Source organism: Sinocyclocheilus grahami, unplaced genomic scaffold (assembly GCF_001515645.1).
Source record: "Sinocyclocheilus grahami isolate Dianchi unplaced genomic scaffold, SAMN03320097.WGS_v1.1 scaffold311.1, whole genome shotgun sequence".
Lineage (NCBI taxonomy): Eukaryota > Metazoa > Chordata > Actinopteri > Cypriniformes > Cyprinidae > Sinocyclocheilus > Sinocyclocheilus grahami.
The window spans coordinates 1,395,913-1,414,767 of record NW_015505490.1 but is presented as its reverse complement, the minus strand read 5'-3'; the positions used below and the strand labels follow the sequence as shown (position 1 = coordinate 1,414,767).

At 36.9% G+C, this 18,855-nt stretch overlaps 2 protein-coding genes across 4 annotated transcripts; one reads left to right on the top strand and one right to left on the bottom strand.

Annotated features, from left to right (window-relative positions):
• Positions 1-52: 52 nt before the first annotated feature.
• Positions 53-4,788, bottom strand: LOC107601730 (5-phosphohydroxy-L-lysine phospho-lyase-like). Of its 2 annotated transcripts, XM_016294004.1 has the most exons (12): positions 4,711-4,788; positions 4,471-4,589; positions 2,842-3,001; positions 2,688-2,762; positions 2,481-2,568; positions 2,266-2,382; positions 1,653-1,735; positions 1,336-1,561; positions 1,098-1,252; positions 902-991; positions 696-826; positions 53-567 (listed from the first exon to the last, which is right to left on the bottom strand). In XM_016294004.1, the coding sequence occupies exons 1-12, from the start codon at positions 4,767-4,769 to the stop codon at positions 515-517; spliced, it is 1,356 nt and encodes a 451-aa protein (XP_016149490.1). In that variant the 5' UTR covers positions 4,770-4,788; the 3' UTR covers positions 53-514. The 2 variants fall into 2 exon arrangements, with proteins under 2 accessions (XP_016149490.1, XP_016149491.1); XM_016294005.1 differs by lacking the exon at positions 4,471-4,589 and having other exon boundaries at positions 54-567.
• A 98-nt stretch (positions 4,789-4,886) lies between these two features.
• On the top strand, positions 4,887-18,738 carry ube4a (ubiquitination factor E4A (UFD2 homolog, yeast)). Of its 2 annotated transcripts, XM_016294002.1 has the most exons (21): positions 4,887-4,973; positions 5,380-5,438; positions 5,598-5,765; positions 5,848-6,024; positions 7,412-7,524; positions 7,652-7,804; positions 7,948-8,107; positions 8,198-8,400; positions 8,492-8,683; positions 8,778-9,111; positions 9,214-9,340; positions 10,214-10,521; positions 12,235-12,367; positions 12,454-12,644; positions 12,725-12,825; positions 12,975-13,088; positions 13,263-13,437; positions 13,605-13,785; positions 13,879-14,026; positions 14,136-14,293; positions 17,244-18,738. In XM_016294002.1, exons 3-21 carry the CDS (start codon positions 5,639-5,641, stop codon positions 17,377-17,379), a joined length of 3,231 nt encoding a protein of 1,076 aa, XP_016149488.1. In that variant the 5' UTR covers positions 4,887-4,973; positions 5,380-5,438; positions 5,598-5,638; the 3' UTR covers positions 17,380-18,738. The 2 variants fall into 2 exon arrangements, with proteins under 2 accessions (XP_016149488.1, XP_016149489.1); XM_016294003.1 differs by lacking the exon at positions 5,380-5,438 and having other exon boundaries at positions 4,896-4,973.
• Positions 18,739-18,855: the final 117 nt, after the last annotated feature.

Below are 18,855 nucleotides of genomic sequence, written 5' to 3'. Positions count from 1 at the left end.
ACTACATACCAGTAAACTGCCTTTCCCTTCTCTCTGGCAGACATCACAAATACTGTCTATGTGGCTAATTTACACTATTTAAAACACTATTTTAAATTGTCTTTTGTCTTGTAAAAATATTGACAAAGGGTAAACATGTTTTTCAGAAAAAAGCAAATCATCTCGTCAATAACCACATATATTATTGAATCAGTGTCATTATTTAATGCAACCACAACACTTTTGAGTACAAATGTAATGTAAAAATGTTGGAAGATGAAGTATTTGTGTACAATCAGGTTTACAAAAAGTGATTTATATTGTATATATGTTTATCTAAGTTTTATTTCAAAAATATTCTGTGTAGCATGAGTGAATTCACCTTTCTGTTCTAAGTATTTTTAACCATATTCTGAATATAAACAGATTTATATTCAAGGATGCAAATCACATGGAGATTATTCATTTCAGTCAGTTATGAAATGTATAAAGTTTGCTCTATGCACTACAGTAAAAAATTATTCTCATGTTTTTTTTAAACCTCAACTTCATCCGCAGTTCCCTTTTTTTGGTGGGTATCCTCCAGTTCTGTGAGTCCAAAGACAAACTGTTAATCTCTCACTTAATAATTAGTATTTTAAACAAAATGATTGCAAATTTGCAGACTCAGATATTCAGTTATCATATGCTGAATTAACTGATAAATTACTACCAACCTCCGAGAATTTGGTCAATGCATGTAGAGACTCTCTCAGCATCCTCAATACTGAAGCACATTGGAGGTTTGAATTTGATGACACTGTCCCATGGTCCATCAGTGCTTATAACTATACGCTCCTCTTTTAGCCTGATCAAATCAGAAAGGGTAGACGGTTGTCAGGTAATTGTAGCTAGCTGAGAAAGAAAAAAAAATAGTCAGTACCTTCGAACAAGGTGTGCTGCTTCTTCTGTTGCTGGTTTTCGGGACACTCTGTCTTTAACTATCTCCATACCTATAAACAGTCCAACACCACTGCAAATAAGACACATCTGTTAATGTTCTTCTTTGAGATTACAGCATGATGATGTTACAGTAGCATTTTACAAGGTCTCAATAAAGGTTGATTTTCTGTACTTACCGCACATCTCCGACGAGTGGATGTTTAATCTGAAGTTGAAGGAGCAGCTGTTTAAGATGACCTCCAACACGAACAGCGTTGCCTCTGAGGTCTTCCTTCTCTATAACATCCAACAGTGCCAGACCAATGGCACAGGATACTGGGTTACCACCAAACTGCATGGGACAAAAAAGTTACTTAAACTCTTCAAAGGATGTAAAAGCTACATATACTATCACAGAAGCATAATGGTTCTCACTGTGTTGAAGTACTCCACACCATTGGCTGTAAAAGCATCAGCTATTTCCTCTGTAGTGGCCACACATGCAATAGGATGACCATTGCCCATTGGTTTGCCCATTGTCACAATGTCAGGGCAGAAGTCTTCACCTTGAAGCTGAAAAGCCCAGAAATGACTCCCAACACGACCAAAGCCTGTCTGAATCTCATCTGCCACATAAACTCCTCCTGCTTCATGAACGGATCTGAGGGTAAAAATACAATGTTGCGTGTCTCTTCTTCCTCTATCCTGAATAAAGAGTAAAGACACTCAACAAAAATGACAAGGAGACTTACTCTGCTACTCTTTTACAATAACCAGTTGGGAAAATGATCTGGCCACCAACACTGGGTAAAGACTCAGCAAAAAAAGATGAAATCTATGGACAAAAAGGGATAATTCACCCAAAAATGTACATTCTGTCATTATTTACTCAACTTATATGACTGTGTCAATGCAATGAATGTCAATGGGGTCCAAAACAACACTGGTCACCACTGACTTTTACTGCATGGACAAAAACATGGAGACTTTTATGTCTCACACAAGAAAGAAAATAATTCAGATTGGAATGACTTGAGAATGAGTATTTTTTGGGTGAACGATCCCTTTAAAGGGATAGTTCACCCAAAAATTTTAATTCTGTCATCATTTACTCACCCTCATGTCGTTCCAAACCTGTATGAGTTGCTTTCTTATGTTGAACACAAAAGAAGATATTTTGAACATTGCTGGTAATCAAACAGTTGGTGGTTGCCATTGACTTCCATAGTAGGAAAAAAAATACTATGCAACCACCAACTGTTTGATTTTCATTTTTGGGTGAACTATCCCTTTAAGAAGGATAATCAATATATTTTTTGGGGAAAAAACAACAACATTTAACGACTTTGGTTTTTCCTACCATACCTTACGGCCTTTCTTATGTGCCTCTTCAATAAGACTTTTCACAGTGTCTGCATAAGCCTGTCCTGGGTCAAGATGATCTTCTCGGTAGATACCGTGGTAAGTATCAGGGAGAGGTGCCTGAATTTAAGCAAGCAAGAAAGATATGTAGCAAAGAGCCTTAATTAATGGTTTAAAAGTTGTTTCTAAAAAAATGGTAAAAGTTGTCGTGTACCCACCACATGCACCCACTCTTTTTGGCCCTCCAGTTTCCGGAACTTGTACGGGCTGATGTCGATGAGTGAGGTGAGATGTCCATGATATGCACTGGAAAGGCAAGTAAAAAGATGACACAAAAAGTCTGCTGTAGCTATTTTTCATTATCTGCTAATATTGAAATCATAATTGTTCACAATTTCACATTTAAAAAGTTAGTTAAACCTTACTAATCTAGAACAATGACATCCTGATGTCGGGTATACTGACGGGCCAGTCTCAAGGCAAGATCATTAGCCTCTGATCTTTGGAAGACGACGACACACATCCAAATAAGATTACTGATGAATATTTATTTTAAACTGTATAATCAGAGTTACTTACCCTGAGTTGACAAAATAAAAGACACAAAGTTTTTTTGGCAGAGTGGCTGCCAGCCGATTTGCATACAGAACTATATTATCATGGAGGAATCTAGTGTTTGAATAAAGAAGATCCATCTGGGCAGCAGCAGCCTGAGTGATGCTGGGGTGACAGTGTCCCACTGCAAAGACAAAATGTATCAAGTATGTCATCATGGATCTGTGATTTGTTATCATGATACTTGACACTTTCTCTAAGTGCTCTGGAAAGCCTGTTTAAAATCCAGTGGGATGATGACAAGAGCTGATTATGTTTCTAAAAGCATACATATTATGAAAATTGATCATGGCTTTACTACAGTAACATTAACTATGGTATGCAGGCAGAAATGTTGCAGATCTGTTTGGGGAGTCAGGGAATATACTTTATTTGCTTTATAAATTGACCAGATTATAACAGTTATTTTAAACTGTAATGAAATTTCTCCATATTATTGTTTTACAGTATTTCTGATTCAATAAATGCAGCCTTTATGACCGTAAGAGACTAGAAGAGAACAGAAAATCTGACTGACCCCAAATTTTTGGACAGTATGTGTGAATTTTCATTTAATAGCACTTCTGACTACATATTTTTATAAATTAGCAAGGATGTTACTTTTTAAAATATGTTTTTAAATTAGGGCTGTCAATCGATTAACATTTTTTAATCTAATTAATTACAGTGTGGTGATTCATCTAATTAATCACACATCAAATTTGGCTGAGAACTTACCCACAAAAGATAATTTAAAGCCATTATTGTGTTACATGAGAAAAGCATGAAATAGATATTACAAAAAATAGCATTAGAAATATATATATATATTTTTGGATGAAGTATCTTTTTTATCAGATTTTTTTACATAGATTTTTCATTAATATGTAAATATTAAATTATTTTTTAATGAAATGATACAAATAAGAAACTAAAACTTACAGTAGGTGGCAGTAAATGTCTTAATGAATAAGTAATTGAGTCATTCATTCATCCACTAGATTCGTTCAAAGGCTGATTCATTCAGGAATTCATTGGTTCAACCGAATTTGCAGATTCATTCAGGAATGAATCACCGCTCGCTGTGAGCTGCTCAGAGACGAACAACAGTTCTGCTGTGGCTTTAATAGGCAGTATTTGAGTCGGCAAAACTGAGCAAAAACAGACGCTATTGTGCTTAAATATAACTCAATATTAACTTCTTATTTACTGAATTGTTAATGACATTTGCACACGTGCTATTTGGGACAAAAACAGAACTTGTGTGATACCGCTTATATGCTAAAAATATGAGACGAAAAACTAAATTTTTGACCCAATATTTTGAATTTTAGGGGCACATAACTGCATTTATGGACTACATAATTGTTGCCCTGCATCATGTTTGTCAAAGTATGAAATGTAAGATGATGCACAGGTCTGTGGGTGCGTTTACTGCGATACATATTTTAATTGCGTTATTTTTCCAAAACGAATGAATTAAATTAACGCGATAAACTAACGCCCCTAATTTAAATATTTAAAATGTAATGACACTTATGACACTCTTATATAATAATAATAATGTGAAATTGTTAAATCTAGGCTGCAGCATGCATGTCAAAATGTCCTTACCATGTTGAACATTACTAATGCAATCTAAGTACTGCATGCCATTCTCATCATATAAATATTGACCTCGTGCTCTCATTATTTTCACGGGATCATGGGAGAAAAAGAGTCTGCAGGACTGTCTGAAAAATACAACAGGTAGAGTATTTAATCGGAACTACGGTTTAAAAGTGTGCATTTATCAAATCAAAAACAACACTAGGCCTTATAATAGCGCGACGTGTAATATTTGAGTCAACTTACCCAATCAGCTTCCTGCGCATTTGCAAAGTCTCATCTTTGTGAAAAACTTCCAGAGCCATTCCAACGCTACGGTTTCCTCGTCTGTTGCTCCTGACTGCTTACAGCCGTGATATATGACAAAACTTTGAACTGCAGAAAAAAAAAGAAAAAAAACATTCAAATTACAATGTCTCGTCCACTGCTGATGACGTCACGTACGGCGTACATTCAGGATCTGTTGGACTGAACCACATTGGATTTTCCTTATTTCAACGCAAAACCTGGTATGGCATGCATCTACGTTGATATAACGTTGCTTCTGCTATTTAATGTATTTATTTAATTTATGTCGCCTTGAGTTGCTGTGTTTTAAGTATATTACCAGCGCGCTGTCAGTTGCTAAGCATGTTGCTAGTTATTCAGCTAGCTTAAGACACCTGACAGCTTGGAATGAGATCTGTCAGTGTCTTCTACAGCTATAAAGCTCATGTTTATCTAGGTTTACATTCATTACACAACTTTTCAGACTTCTTAGTGTCCCTCTGTTGGAGTTCACTGCTGCGATTAATATGACACGTATGTGTAACGTTAGCAAGTTAGCGTACCTGACAATTTTGCAGTCATGTTGGTTATTGTGAGGTCACTTTTGATCTGTTTGTTGCTTTCCTGTTGCTTGAATATGACTCACAGATGGAATAATCAATTCGTGTTGATTAATGACTCATCAGAAGAGTGAAAAAATCGTTATAGTGAGTAATCTTGCACTTAAATGTACAGTGTTTTACATATGTTTTACAGGCAAACCCCTTTGTGATGAGCATGGACTTTATGATTTACCTAGATGGATCTTTGCTGGTCTTGGGACTTGGATTAGATACTGGAACTAATTCACACATTTTTCCCTACAGGCTGGGAAAACACCTGTTGATGGAGGACGTGCTCCAGGGAAATGACAGACCAGGGCAATAACAATCAGAACATCTCCCAAAACCCCTTCGCAGCGCTCTTCGGTTCCCTCGCTGACGCAAAACATTTTGCATCCGGCCAAAAGCAACGGCGTCATGCTGATCAACAATGTAAGGCCTTCTTAATAAGTAGCACTCTACTTGCAGGATAACATTAATTTAATGGCACTTTGTAATTGTTTTTTCCCTGCAGCTGTAGATTCAGGAGAGAGCCAGTCTGAGTCAGACAACTCAGTGTCTGACAGCATCGAAGACAATGATGACTCAGTGGCAGAGATAAGCCGATCTTTCCGCTCACGACAGGAGCTCTGCGAGCAGCTCAATGTCAACCACATGATCCAGAGGATCTTCCTCATCACTCTGGACAACAGTGAGTGTTCAACACCTACTAGTTATGAGAACTGTTTTAATTAAAGGTGGCTGTCTATGCAGTAGAAACTTGTTATTTTTTCTAAAAAGGTAGGAAAACTTCAACACCCATACTGCACTGGGCTCAGTCAGATTATCCATGAGTTTATTTATGCTACCATGTTGATTTACTTATGCTACCGTACCAACATTGTGACAACACAAAGCTGGTTGAAAGTCAGTAAACTTTAAGTTGTGCTATTAGTTGCGTTTAGCAGTGTTTCCCCTGCTGCCAATGACCCTAGAAGAAGAGACTTGTGACAAATTTTTGGGTATGATAACCCATTAGCTGAGAACCACAACTTTTTAAAGATACTTTCTATAATTGATCCGTTTAATGCGTATGCTGAAATGTACTTCTAGATAGTTTGGGAAGAAAGGAATATTAGATGTTTATAGTAGATGACGAATGTCTTGATGATCTCAGTTTAGGTGATCATATCTTGATGACATGCAGTTTCCAGGCAGGCAGTGCTGCAGATGACTTCATCTATTGCAGTTTGGCCCATTACGTCATTTGTATTGTTCTTATTTGTGTCTTTATCTTTATCCTCCACACCGATCTACTGTCCATCCCACTGGTCTGTTTGCCATTCAAATCTTTATAACAGTTTGCATCAGTTTGAAAGTGTTTTATCTGAGACCCCTATAGCCCTGAATTCTACACTACTTTAAAAAAGTTGTGGGACAGAAAGGAAGAAAATGCTATTATTCAACTAGAATGACAGTAAACACATTCATAATCATACAAAATATTTCCATTTCAAATAAATGCTTTTTAAGCTTCGATTGATCAAAGAATCTTGAAAAAAAAAAAAAAAAAGTATCATGGTTTCAATAAAAAGAATAAAGGAAAAGTTCACCCAAAAAAGAAAAAATCTGTCATCATTCACTCAGCCTCATGTTGGTCCAAATCTGGATGACTTTCTTTCTTCTGTGGAATACAAAAGAGTAACTGTTTTGATTACTAGTATTGACTTCCATTGTAGGGACAAAAAAAAAAAATCCAAAATATCTTTTTATTTTCCACAGAAGAAAGAAAGTCAAATAGGTTTGTGTTAACGTAACTGAAAATTCAGCTTTGCCATTTCAGGAATAAATTACATTTTAAAATGTAAACAGTTACTTGAAATTGTAATATTATTTCACAATATTACTGTTTTTAATCAAATAAATGCAGCCTTAATGAGCATGAGACACTTTCAAAAAATATAGAAAAATCTTACTGACCCCAAACGTTTGAACAATAGTGAATATGTTTCATTCATAATATATGCACTAAGAATGCAATTACTGTTGTATTAAAATATTGTGCTTGTATTTATCCACGTTGGTTGATATCTTTCCAGGTGACCCCAGTCTAAGAGGTGGTAATGGCATCCCACCATGCTGTGTATACCTTGAGGAAATGGCCGCTGATCTTGATGGCCAGGACTGGCTTAACATGGACACTATAGAGCAGGTACGACATGTTAATGTGTCATTCTTTTCCAGATTTGCATACTATCAGATAAGTCGTAAACACACATAAATGTACACGTATGTTATGAACTTTGAATAAGAATAATATTCCTTATTTGCTCCACCAGGCTTTGTTCAGCAGGCTGCTTTTGCAGGAGCCGGGAAACCATCTCATTTACATGACCTCCTGCAGTGCAGTGAATCTCTCAGCAGATCGTGATGCTGGGGAGAAACGTGTCGTACCGTACCTTTATGCCTGCTACCGGAGAGCTAAAGAGGAGGTATTTTCTGCAGACTCTATACTTTGTCGGCCTGTTTGGTTGTGCCAAAATAATGAAATGTGGCTGCTCATTGCACTGTTCATTCGCCTGATTGCATTGTTTGTGCCTAATGCAATGTGTCAATGTGCTTCAAATCAACACAGATCACTAAAGTCCCGGAGAAGCTGTTATCGTATGCTGTGCAGTGCAAAAATCTGACTGTGTCCAATGCCCGCACTGTTCTGCTGACCCCAGAGATCTACATCAGTCAGAATGTTTATGAGCAGCTTCTGGACCTGTTGCTGGAGTCTGTGAGAGGAGCCCGTAAGTGTCACATTCGAGGACATGTGACATGTTTGAAGGTTCTGGACTGATTCCATGTGTTTGACTTTGTTTGTGTTGTGATCTCTGCAGAGTTTGAGGAAGTTGTGGAGTTTTTGGAGGATGTCATCGTTAGCCTGTTGGCTGACCAAGAGGTGCGGACCTTCGGGGAGGTTATGGTGCCAGTGTTTGATATTTTCCAAGGCCGGGTCAAAGACTTAGACCTTTGTCAGCTGCTGCTGTATTCCTACCTGGAAATTCTCCTGTACTTCAGTCGGCAAAAGGATATTTCTAAGGTTTGGATCCAGTTCTTAGAAATGCTAATGTCATTGCAGTTTCTTTCACATAGATCTGAAACATTTTTGGATTATAATATTCTGATCCTAGGTTTTAATGGAGCATATTCAGCCCAAAGATCCTAACAGTGGGATTCAGTATCAGAAAACACTTCTGGGAACGATCCTGAATATTTCATGTCTGTTGAGAACTCCTGGCGTGGTCGAGAACCATGGCTTTTTCCTCAATCCTTCTCGCTCCAGCCCACAAGAAATGAAGGTTCAGGAGTCAAATATATACCAGGTGAGCACAAAATTTTAAAAAGTTTGGTTTTAAGGCTTGATGACATGAAGCCAACCACCTAACCCCTTTCATTTCTTGTCTTCCCATGTGCTAGTTTATGGGGCAGTTTCATGACAAGCTATATCAGATCCTGAAAAACTTGCTTCAGCAGTCCAGCGAGACGCGCCACCTGCTGCTCTCGTGGCTGGGTGGCTGCCTGCAGGCCAACATGGGGCGGGCCAAAATCTGGGCAAACCAGATGCCCGAGATATTCTTACAAATGTATGCTTCAGATGCATTCTTCTTAAATCTGGGAGCTGCACTGCTCAAGCTCTGCCAACCGTTTTCTCGACCCTACTCACCCAAACTCCTGACCTTTAACCCCACGTACTGCTTGCTTAAGGAGCTGAGTGAGGAAGAGCGGCGTAACAGAAACGTGCATGCTAGAGGTGAACCGCCTGTGCTCTACCTTAACAAACATTACCAGCACTTTTGTTTAATTTCTTTTCAGATATAATGATCTAGACTCTAAATGATACTTTCCTGTACAGGTCTGGACAAGGAGACATGTCTGATACCTGTGCCCCCTCAACAAACAGTTGAATTTGCCCAATCATACAGCCTTCTCACAGAAAATCTCATCTTTACACAGCTTACCATGTACTTGGGTTTCCATAGGTAATATTTCATTATGAAATAAATCTGCAAAAATGTCAACAATTCTGTGTTTTTCTGTCAATATGGGGTGCTGTGTGTACATTAATGAGGAAAAAAAATTAACTTAAATGATTTTAGCAAATGGCTGCAATATAACAAAGAGTGAAAAATTTAAGGGGGTCTGAATACTTTCCGTACCCACTGTATATGCATTTATTTGATCAAAAATGCAATAAAAACAGGAATATTGTAATATTACAATTTAATATAACTATTTTCTCTTTTAATATATTTTAAAATATAATTTATTCCTGTAATGGCAAAGCTGAATTTTCGGCAGCCATTACTCCAGTCTTCAGTGTCACATAATCCTTCAGAAATCATTTGGTGCTTAAGGAATATTTCTTATTTCTTATTATTATCAGTGTTGAAAACAGTGTGCTTCATAATATTTTTGTGAAAACAGTGATATATTTTTTCAGAATTATTTGATTATCTTTTGTAACAATGTAAATGTCTTTACCATCTCAATTTAATCATCAATTTAATGTATTCTTGCTGAATAAGTATTAATTTCTTAAAAAAAAAAAAGCAAAAACAAAACTCCGAAGTTATCAGTTTGTATCAGTCTGACAAAACATTTGCTGTCTGAACTCTGTAAAGGCTTTGTCAGAATAGTTACTGAATTAGCATCCGAGTTAAATGAAATATTTAAAACATGAAAATATGTACAAAAATAGTATTATTGTTTGTATTGTTTTTTTGTTGTAGTATGTGTGTAGTTAGGACCAGTTATGGGGGTGTAGTGGTGAACCCAGCTGCTAAAACAGCATTATGTGGGAAACACTGATTTGCAGAAAATAAACATATGCTTTAATGGTATTTGTTTGTCAGACTTCATGATCAGATGGTGAAGATGAATCAGTCTCTACACCGGCTGCAAGGGACGTGGCGGGACACGCAGCTCAGTGGAGGCCCAGCAGCAGCAGAGCTCCGGGAACAGTTTGAACGCCTTATGACAGTCTATCTCTCAACCAAGGCTGCTACCACACAGCCCGCCATGCTACAAAATTGCCTCAACCTCCAAGCCTCCTGCGCAGCTCTGTTGGTTCAGCTCAGCCTGGGCAACCAGGGTCCTGAACACATCCCTCTCACCTTTCCCTTACCTGCACTAGAGAACAGCCTGCTTTGCTTTGTGCCAGGTATCCCCCTATGTTTTTGTGTTCCTTTTCAGTAAAAAGAAGCTTGTTTCCACCACTGAGTAAAAAAAGAGATGTAAATATAATTCAGAGAAACTAGTCAGAATTGTGAGACGTCAACTCAAAATTCAGAGGAAAAACGGTAGAATTGCTAGAAAAAAAGTCTAAATTGTGAGATATAAACTTAGAACTGCAAGGAAAAAAGTCTGAATTGTGAGATAAGTCACAATTACCTAGGGCTGCACGATTATGACAAAAATAGTTAATTATTGTTAATAATTGTTGATTATTCCCTTGAAATTGCAATTGCGGTTATTAAAGAGCAGGTCATATGGGTTTTCGAAAAATATATTTTTTGCAGTTTGTAACGTAGCTATCCTTCAATGTAAACAGTCTGCAAAGTTGTTAATCAAAAAAGTGCATGATAAATAAAGATATTGCCTCTCAAAAGAAAGAGTCGACTCTGAACCGCCTTAACGAGTCGTCATATTTTTGAATCTTCTGCCTGTTACCTATATACGTCACAAGGTAACACATTTGCATAATCCCCAACCTGCCCGTGAAATACGAACACTCTGACCTGCCCACAAACACTTCCGCTAGTTAGTGTGTTTACATCAGGTCGAGAAGATCTGTGTTTTCAGCCTCATTGGGCATTCTAACAAGGTTCCCACACCTGCACCTCAAATAAGTAAATAATAATAATAATGAATGCGATAAAACTGCTGTCACATCACCTAAAGTACCACATACAAAGTTTAAACTTACCACTGAGAAATGTTCTGATCAAGTTGTGCTTGCGATGGAGTTTTCGGTTGAGCGACTGCATCAGTATCATCCTCAGACTTGGGCTCGAATTGATAAGGTAATATCAATACCATTTTTGTAACCTTATAGCATCTTTGTTTACAAGTAACCCTCCGGAGCAAAAAAAATAATTATGGTAATGGGTGTTTCGTTTCCGACACGCATTGTATACGGAAAGACCAATCACAACAGACTTGGCCAGTTGACCAATCAGAGCAGAGTAGGGTTATGGAAGGGAGGGGTTTACAAGACAGTAAGCTCAGAACTGCTTCGAACAAATCGTTTCGAAATCATTGAAAAATTATTCTAATATTTAATGTATATTCTGATAAAATTTGTTTTCTGACTTAAGATGCATTTAAAGCTGTTGTAGGGGACTCCAACACAATATTAGGACACTTTAAAATATCATATGACCTGCTCTTTAATTCTGATTATCACAATTTACATTGAATGATGTTTTGAATAGCTTTACCATTGTTTGAAGCATATGAAAATAAACAAGCTGAAAACACTCTTCCTGAAAAACATTTACTGCTTCTCTATAGCATTAAGCCTCAAATGTCAACTATACATTGGTTTGGTTCTTCTTTAAATAAAGAATGGTATTATAATATTATACTAAAAATAAAGCGATGGGAAAAAAAACCTGTAGAAATTAAAAAAAACATGCAGAATAATGTAAGTTTAAAAAAAAATTTAATTATATATATATATATATATATATATATATATATATTTTTTTTGTTGTTGTAATTACGCCTTTGAACAATTACGTAATTGTGGCATCCGCTATTGTAATTAAATTTGAAATTCGATTAATTGTGCAGCCCTGCAATTACCTGTTTTATTTATGTACCTCAGTGGGCTGCAATTTTTCGAAAAATTAATCTCTTGCTTTTTTCACAGAGTTCTTTGCTGAAAACATGGGCGATTTCTTCATATTCCTCCGCCGCTTTGCCGACGAGGTGTTGGAGTCCTCCGCGGAAAACTTAGAACATGTCCTGACCTTCATCACTGTGTTCATGGGCAACGTTGATAGGTGTGAGCCGGAGTAGTGCTGAGTTTCTCATGCTTTTTTTTGCATTCCATGTGGCTTGTTGTTTACTCTAGGTTATTTACTCACAGAATGAAGAATCCTCATTTGCGTGCAAAGCTGGCAGAGGTTCTTGAAGCTGTGATGCCCCATATGGAGACTCTGTCACCTGGCGCTGCCCAGCCTATCATGTTCCAACGCCAAAGGGTGTTCAGCACATATCGGCATGCACCCCAACTTGCCGAAGCCCTCATTACAGTGTTTGTGGATATAGAATTCACTGGTCAGTGTCTGCATTTTTTTTCTATTGTTAATTTGATTGTAATAGCCTCTATAAGGTTTTGTCCATGGCCTATTTCTCAGGTGATCCTCATCAGTTTGAGCAGAAGTTTAATTACAGAAGGCCAATGTATGCCATTCTGAAGTACATGTGGGGAGAAGAGAGTTACAGGGAGAGCATTAAGGTGAGAACCAGACAGATATTTTAATACTATAAATAATATTAAGGTACCTGTGGAATTTTGTTCATCCCTTGCTTGCAATTTCACAAAACCAAAATAAAATATTAAAAAAATAATAATAATAATAAAAAAAACACACATTTTCCTTAAAGCGTCTTGCCAATTATGCATCTGAAAATCTTGAAGCCATGAATCCACCACTCTTCCTGAGGTTTCTCAATCTTCTCATGAATGATGCCGTCTTCTTACTTGACGAGGCTATACAGGTACTTTTGTTGTATGCAAATCCCAACTATTTATAGTGGTAACACATTTTGTTTGTTCAATTTAGCTTGGTTGTTGATTACCTTAACATATTAACCTCTATATATTTGATATCAGGAAATATTTAATTGACTAATTAAAGATGTGACACTCGCATGTGCATCTGTTCCTTCCAGTACTTAAGTAAGATCAAAATCCTCCAGCTGGAGAGGGATCGGGGGGAGTGGGACAGTCTGGCCCCTGACGCCCGCAGAGAGAAAGAATCTAGTCTGCAGATGTTAGGACAGCTTGGTCGCTTCCACAACATCATGTCAAATGAGACCATTGGCACCTTGGCTTTCCTCACATCTGGTAAGAGACGTGAAAGAAACCAAATGTACTGAAATATTAACACATCACAGATTTTTTTTTTTGATCATAAACTACCTGACCTACCTGGTTTTGAATAATTATAGAGGGAAACACTTGGCTTTAAGTGTAAAACTAAAATTTTCGTGTACTTTCATTTTTCCCTCCAGAGATAAAAGGTATTTTTGTTCACCCCTTTCTTGCTGAGAGGATCATCTCCATGCTCAACTACTTTTTACAACACTTGGTAGGCCCTAAGATGGGCGCCCTGAAAGTAAAAGACTTCAGTGAATTCGACTTCAAACCCCAGCAGCTAGTGTCGGACATCTGTACTATTTACCTAAACCTAGGGTAGGCTCTTTGTTTATATATTCAGATTTGTTCTGAATTTCTTTATTTATTTATGAATAATATTAACTGTTATGAATGCTGTTTTGGCCACAGAGATGAAGAAAATTTCTGTGCTACTGTCCCAAAAGATGGAAGGTCATATTCACCCACTCTGTTCTGCCAAACTGTCCGTGTACTCAAGAAAATCAACAAGCCTGGCGACATGATTGTATCTTTCAGTCTTTTAGCAGATAAAATTAAGGTTAATTAATCGCTATGCATATTTATCTTAGATACACACCTTTCTCAGAAAGTCAAGTGTTTATGTAAGTGTTTATGGTAACCTTGTTGATTTTCTGTGTCTCTTTCAGTCTCTTGCAGACAGGCATCAGCAAGAGGAGGAGACCTACTCTGATGCTCCCGATGAATTTCTGGATCCCATCATGTCTACCTTGATGCTTGATCCGGTGCTGCTACCTTCTTCAAATGTCACAGTGGACCGTTCAACAATAGCACGACATTTACTAAGGTGAGCCATGTATTAGGGTTATTATAGTAAACTAAATCTGAAACTAAAATTAAACCCAATAAAAAAAACATTTATTACTTTAAATAAATGTTAACTGAAAAAAAAAAAAAAAATATATATATATATATATATATAAAAAACTATTTCAGCTGAATTAATCAGCTTTTGATTAAGTTAACTGTATACACATAAAAAAAACTACTAAAAATTACAAAAACACACAACAAACTTACTAAAACTTTACCTAAAATTAAAATGGAAAATATGATACTAAATGATAGTAAAATAAGACTGCCATGTATACAGCTCCACCGGCCTCGCTCCGTTCCCACGGCTCTCGGCCCCGCCCCTCTCGTCACAATTACTTTTTTCAGTTTGCATATTACAGCAGATTACACAGTAAGTAACAATCATGTAAACACAGCAAACATTTTACACCGAATTCTCCCTCCCATCACCCCATCCCCAAACAAAAATAATAATAATAAATAAATAAAATAAAATAAAATAAAAATTTAAAGATACCTAAATCAAGTAAAGAGTGTTTCCCAAGTCTGTAAAGAAGATCATGATATTACCTTACTCCCTCAGAGCTTGTTGTAGCAGGCTACCAACATTAACATTGTGCCTTAAGAAATTAGTAAAGGTCTCCAGACATCTTCAAAAACGTTTTTCTTTCTTTCTGACAATATACGTGATCTTTTCCATTGACATGTTTGACGCCATTTCTTTGATCCACTTTCCAATTCTTGGCTCATTGATATTTTTCCAATTAAGAGCAATTATTAGTTTAGCAATTGCTCATTTTTAGTTCGTTTGAATTTTCCCTATTTTCCTCGCTTTCCTTTGCTTTTAAATAGCTTAAAAGCGCTGTGAGCAATCGAATTAGCAGCAATTCTGTGTCAATTGCTTGAATGCAACAACAAAATCCAACGTCAAACTCACTTTAGCCTATATATAAAACATAGAACTTTTATTAACAAAACGAATAAAAATACACCATGCTGTAGGGCAGGCTATGCCTAATATAAATTAACTAATAACTTGCATAAAGTTGAAATATGTATACAAAACTGGAAATAAGTAAACATGTATAATATATAACCAAATAAATAAATTACACAAAGTTTAAATAAAGTAAAAATCAGCAAACACTGTGAAACCAATTAAATAAGAAACAAATGTTTAAAAAAACTTCCAAAATCACCTTAAATAAATGGAAAAAGTCAACAGGCTTTTCAAAATCCAAAATACTGCCAAACAGGCGCTTTTGCAGTTCGTTTCGAAACTAAATCATCCGCCATCATCTTGTCTGTCTCACCCCACTCTTCTTGTCAGTCAGCTCGACTCACTCTCCTCACTGGATAAATGTAATCTGATCTGTGATGCGACTACACACTGCATTGAGCAGCCGCGTTCAGTTTTTAATTGTAGTGTCTGTTCTTATACTGAACTAAATTTAATTTGAATACTATAAAAAATAAAAACGACGGTGGGGGTCGGTGCCGTAACCGGTGTTGTGGCTTAACAACAGTATCACCGTCAGCACTGTATCGCGGCAAGCCTAGTATATAGCATAATTGATGCTGGTTATTTCACTATTATTTATATGGTATTATAATATTTTTTAAAGGGGTCATATGATGCGATTTCAAGTTTTCCTTTCTCTTTGGAGTGTTACAAGCTGTTCGTGAATAGATAAGATCCCTGAAGTTGCAAAGACTAAAGTCTCAAACCCAAAGAGATATTCTTTATAAAAGACTGGTCCATGCCCTCCTAAAATGCCTCATTCTAACACGCCCCCACATGTCTACGTCACGATGTGGGAAGATTTGCATAACGCCGCCCAAATGTTCACGCAAAGAAAAAAGGCATATCTTTATTGTTGCTGGCACCGCCACCACCATGTTGTGAAGACGCTGTGTGTTTCATTGCGAAAGCGAAAATACTTTGTTTGGCCATCCAAAAGAGGACACGACTAGAAATCAGTGGTTAAGTTGTATTTACAACACTGTTCCAGAACACTTCAACCCAAATATTTAGATCTGTGCAGCGCATTTTATGGAGGACTGTTTCCTGATCCTAGTAGAGTAGACTACAATGCCGGCTGTTCTGACTCACAGACTGTAAGTACGTTTTCATATTTAAAGGATTTGCCACTGATGATTCAAACGTGAGTTTTGAGCAGTGTAGAGTAGCGCTTGTTGTTTGTCATTTCTCCGATCACAAATGCAGACATGGTTTTATGTTTACGCGGCGAGATGCAACGCGTAAAAAGACTCCGTAATTATGTCCCCACTGGATGCAACAAATGCCTCGTTTATAATGGGTTTTAATGTTTTTGTCTCGTCGCTCCGGGACACGGCATCACAATATGGTAAGGGGGGTAACATTTCCGTCACACGCTTGAGGTATTCGGCCAATCACAATGCACTAGATTGCTGGCCAATCAGAGCACACCTCGCTTTTCAGACCGATGAGCTTTGTAAAAATGTACGCGTTTCAGAAAGGCGGGACATAGAGGAGAAACAATAATGTACAGTATGTGGAAAATAATGTGTTTTTTGAACCTTAAACCGCATAAACGCATTTCATTACTCCAAATACACAAAATAATGTTCTTTTTAGCAACATCATATGACCCCTTTAACATTTTTAATTATTTTTTATATATTTATTTTAGTAATTTTGTTTTGCACATTTATCATTTGTGTTTATAATTCTATATAGCTTTAATTTTTATTTCAGTTTTAGTAATTTTAGTACTTCAACTTCAACTTATTTTAGCTGCAAGGCAACTTTTTCCAAGTTTCATCTAATCTTTGTATTTTACTCCATTTTATTTCAGCTTTACAAATTTTTTTTTTATACTTTGTTAACATTATCAAAACTGCTAGTAGATTAAGTAAAAGTCTTAATAGCAGTGTTGGTCTTGTCTTTTTTGTTCTAGTGACCAGACAGACCCTTTCAACCGCAGCCCACTCACCATGGACCAGATCAGGCCCAATGAAGAGCTCAGGCAACAGATCATGAAGTGGCTTGCTGATCATAAGCAAAGCAACCAGCAAATGGGACCCAGTGGCTAAACCATATTACTCCCTTCCCCCAGCACACAGGCATGCTTTGTATGACGAAGCCATTCAGATGTTTCTGGCCTCTTTCATACCATTTGAAACAAGAACATTTTAACCACATTTGGAGGAGCACGTCTGCATTTATGGTGTTAGTGTGCTCCTCAAAGGTCAAATGCAAATCTCCAAATGCCATATCACTGTAGCATATTCGGCTATCTGTCCTTTCAAACTCTTCAGACGTCTGAGGAACTCAATAACCACAGTCATTTTTTCTGTTACATTTTGCCTCGCAAAGATGTTCACTGTGGGAAATGAAACTTGGGCTTATAGACATATGACAGCGTACATGAGGTTTGCTTACCTGTTCAATGCATTTGCCCTACCTCTGACTCCTATGCATGCAATATTTTATATGCATCGCTTATTGTTAACTTTAAGTTAGAATATAAGCAGTGTACCGCATTTGATATTAAAGAAGAAGAGTTGTGGCCTCATTTGATATTAAGGAGGGTGTTGTGGCAGTATTGATTACAATATCAAAGCAAAACAATGTTAGCAGCAAAAGAGATTAAACTATCATAAAATATATTGCTAACATCATCAGCATTATATTCCAGAGTTTCAGTTTTTATAGTTGTACCTATTGGTTTTCAAGGCATTTGTGCTCCATAACGCAGCAGTAACATGTTGGATTCTTTGTGGAATGGTCGGTAGCTTTACCATTTGTCAAAAAGCTTTTGTTCATTACAAACATTTTATGCTTGAAACTCAAGAAGCATTTGCTATAATATACACTTTTATGAGACTCATTAAGAATATTGAGCTCTTGTTGAAATGTTTGGAAATACCCCATACACTTTACAAGAATCCATTGTGTCTTTTAACAGTGCAATATGTCCAGAGTAATGACTTATTTGGCTGCTGAGTCAGCCATATGACCTCCTCATACAGAGTGACATCATGTCTCTTTTGTTAACAACTGCAAAACTGCATGCTCTGGGTGGATGGACCTTGCTACTGACATTTGTCTTAAAAGATGACATTGATAAGACACTGTCCACTTACTGCTTTTGGTTGTGAGAGAGTTGCATTAGATTGACCTGTCAAGTGGTGTAGGGTATGTCTGCATTTTCACTGAATTGTTTATTTCAGTGGGTGTTAGTTGGTTTTAAGTCTGAAATTCTTTGCTCCCTCATATTTTCAAGACCTCACCTAATCAATAAACCTGACCCCATGAATTCTCAAAGCAAACTGAATGCTTTAGGCTCTGTTGTGATATTTCTGTCTGTTAAATTGTGCATTTGCTCACTCATTTGTCTCTTTTAACACAATTGAACTTTTTCTTGTTAAATAAAATTTGTTTGTTAATAACATTATGGACAGTAGTCATATAATGTACATGTTAACATGTCCCTCTTGAATATCGAACCAGACTTTCTACAATGGTCTTAGATTAATGATTCTGCTAACTAACTACAATCCAACTGC

What these genes read in the sequence shown, in the direction of transcription:
- LOC107601730 (XM_016294004.1), bottom strand. Translation starts at nt 4,769, where the DNA reads ATGGCTCTGGAAGTTTTTCACAAAGATGAGACTTTGCAAATGCGCAGG. An exon ending in ATGCGCAGGAAGCTGATTGG is followed by an intron (nt 4,590 to 4,710) that starts GTAAGTTGACTC and finishes TGTATTTTTCAG; the next exon opens with ACAGTCCTGCAGACTCTTTT. An exon ending in GCAGCACACCTTGTTCGAAG is followed by an intron (nt 827 to 901) that starts GTACTGACTATT and finishes TGATTTGATCAG; the next exon opens with GCTAAAAGAGGAGCGTATAG.
- ube4a (XM_016294002.1), top strand. Translation starts at nt 5,639, where the DNA reads ATGACAGACCAGGGCAATAACAATCAGAACATCTCCCAAAACCCCTTC. An exon ending in CTTGGCTTTCCTCACATCTG is followed by an intron (nt 13,438 to 13,604) that starts GTAAGAGACGTG and finishes TTTTCCCTCCAG; the next exon opens with AGATAAAAGGTATTTTTGTT. An exon ending in TTTTAGCAGATAAAATTAAG is followed by an intron (nt 14,027 to 14,135) that starts GTTAATTAATCG and finishes TGTCTCTTTCAG; the next exon opens with TCTCTTGCAGACAGGCATCA.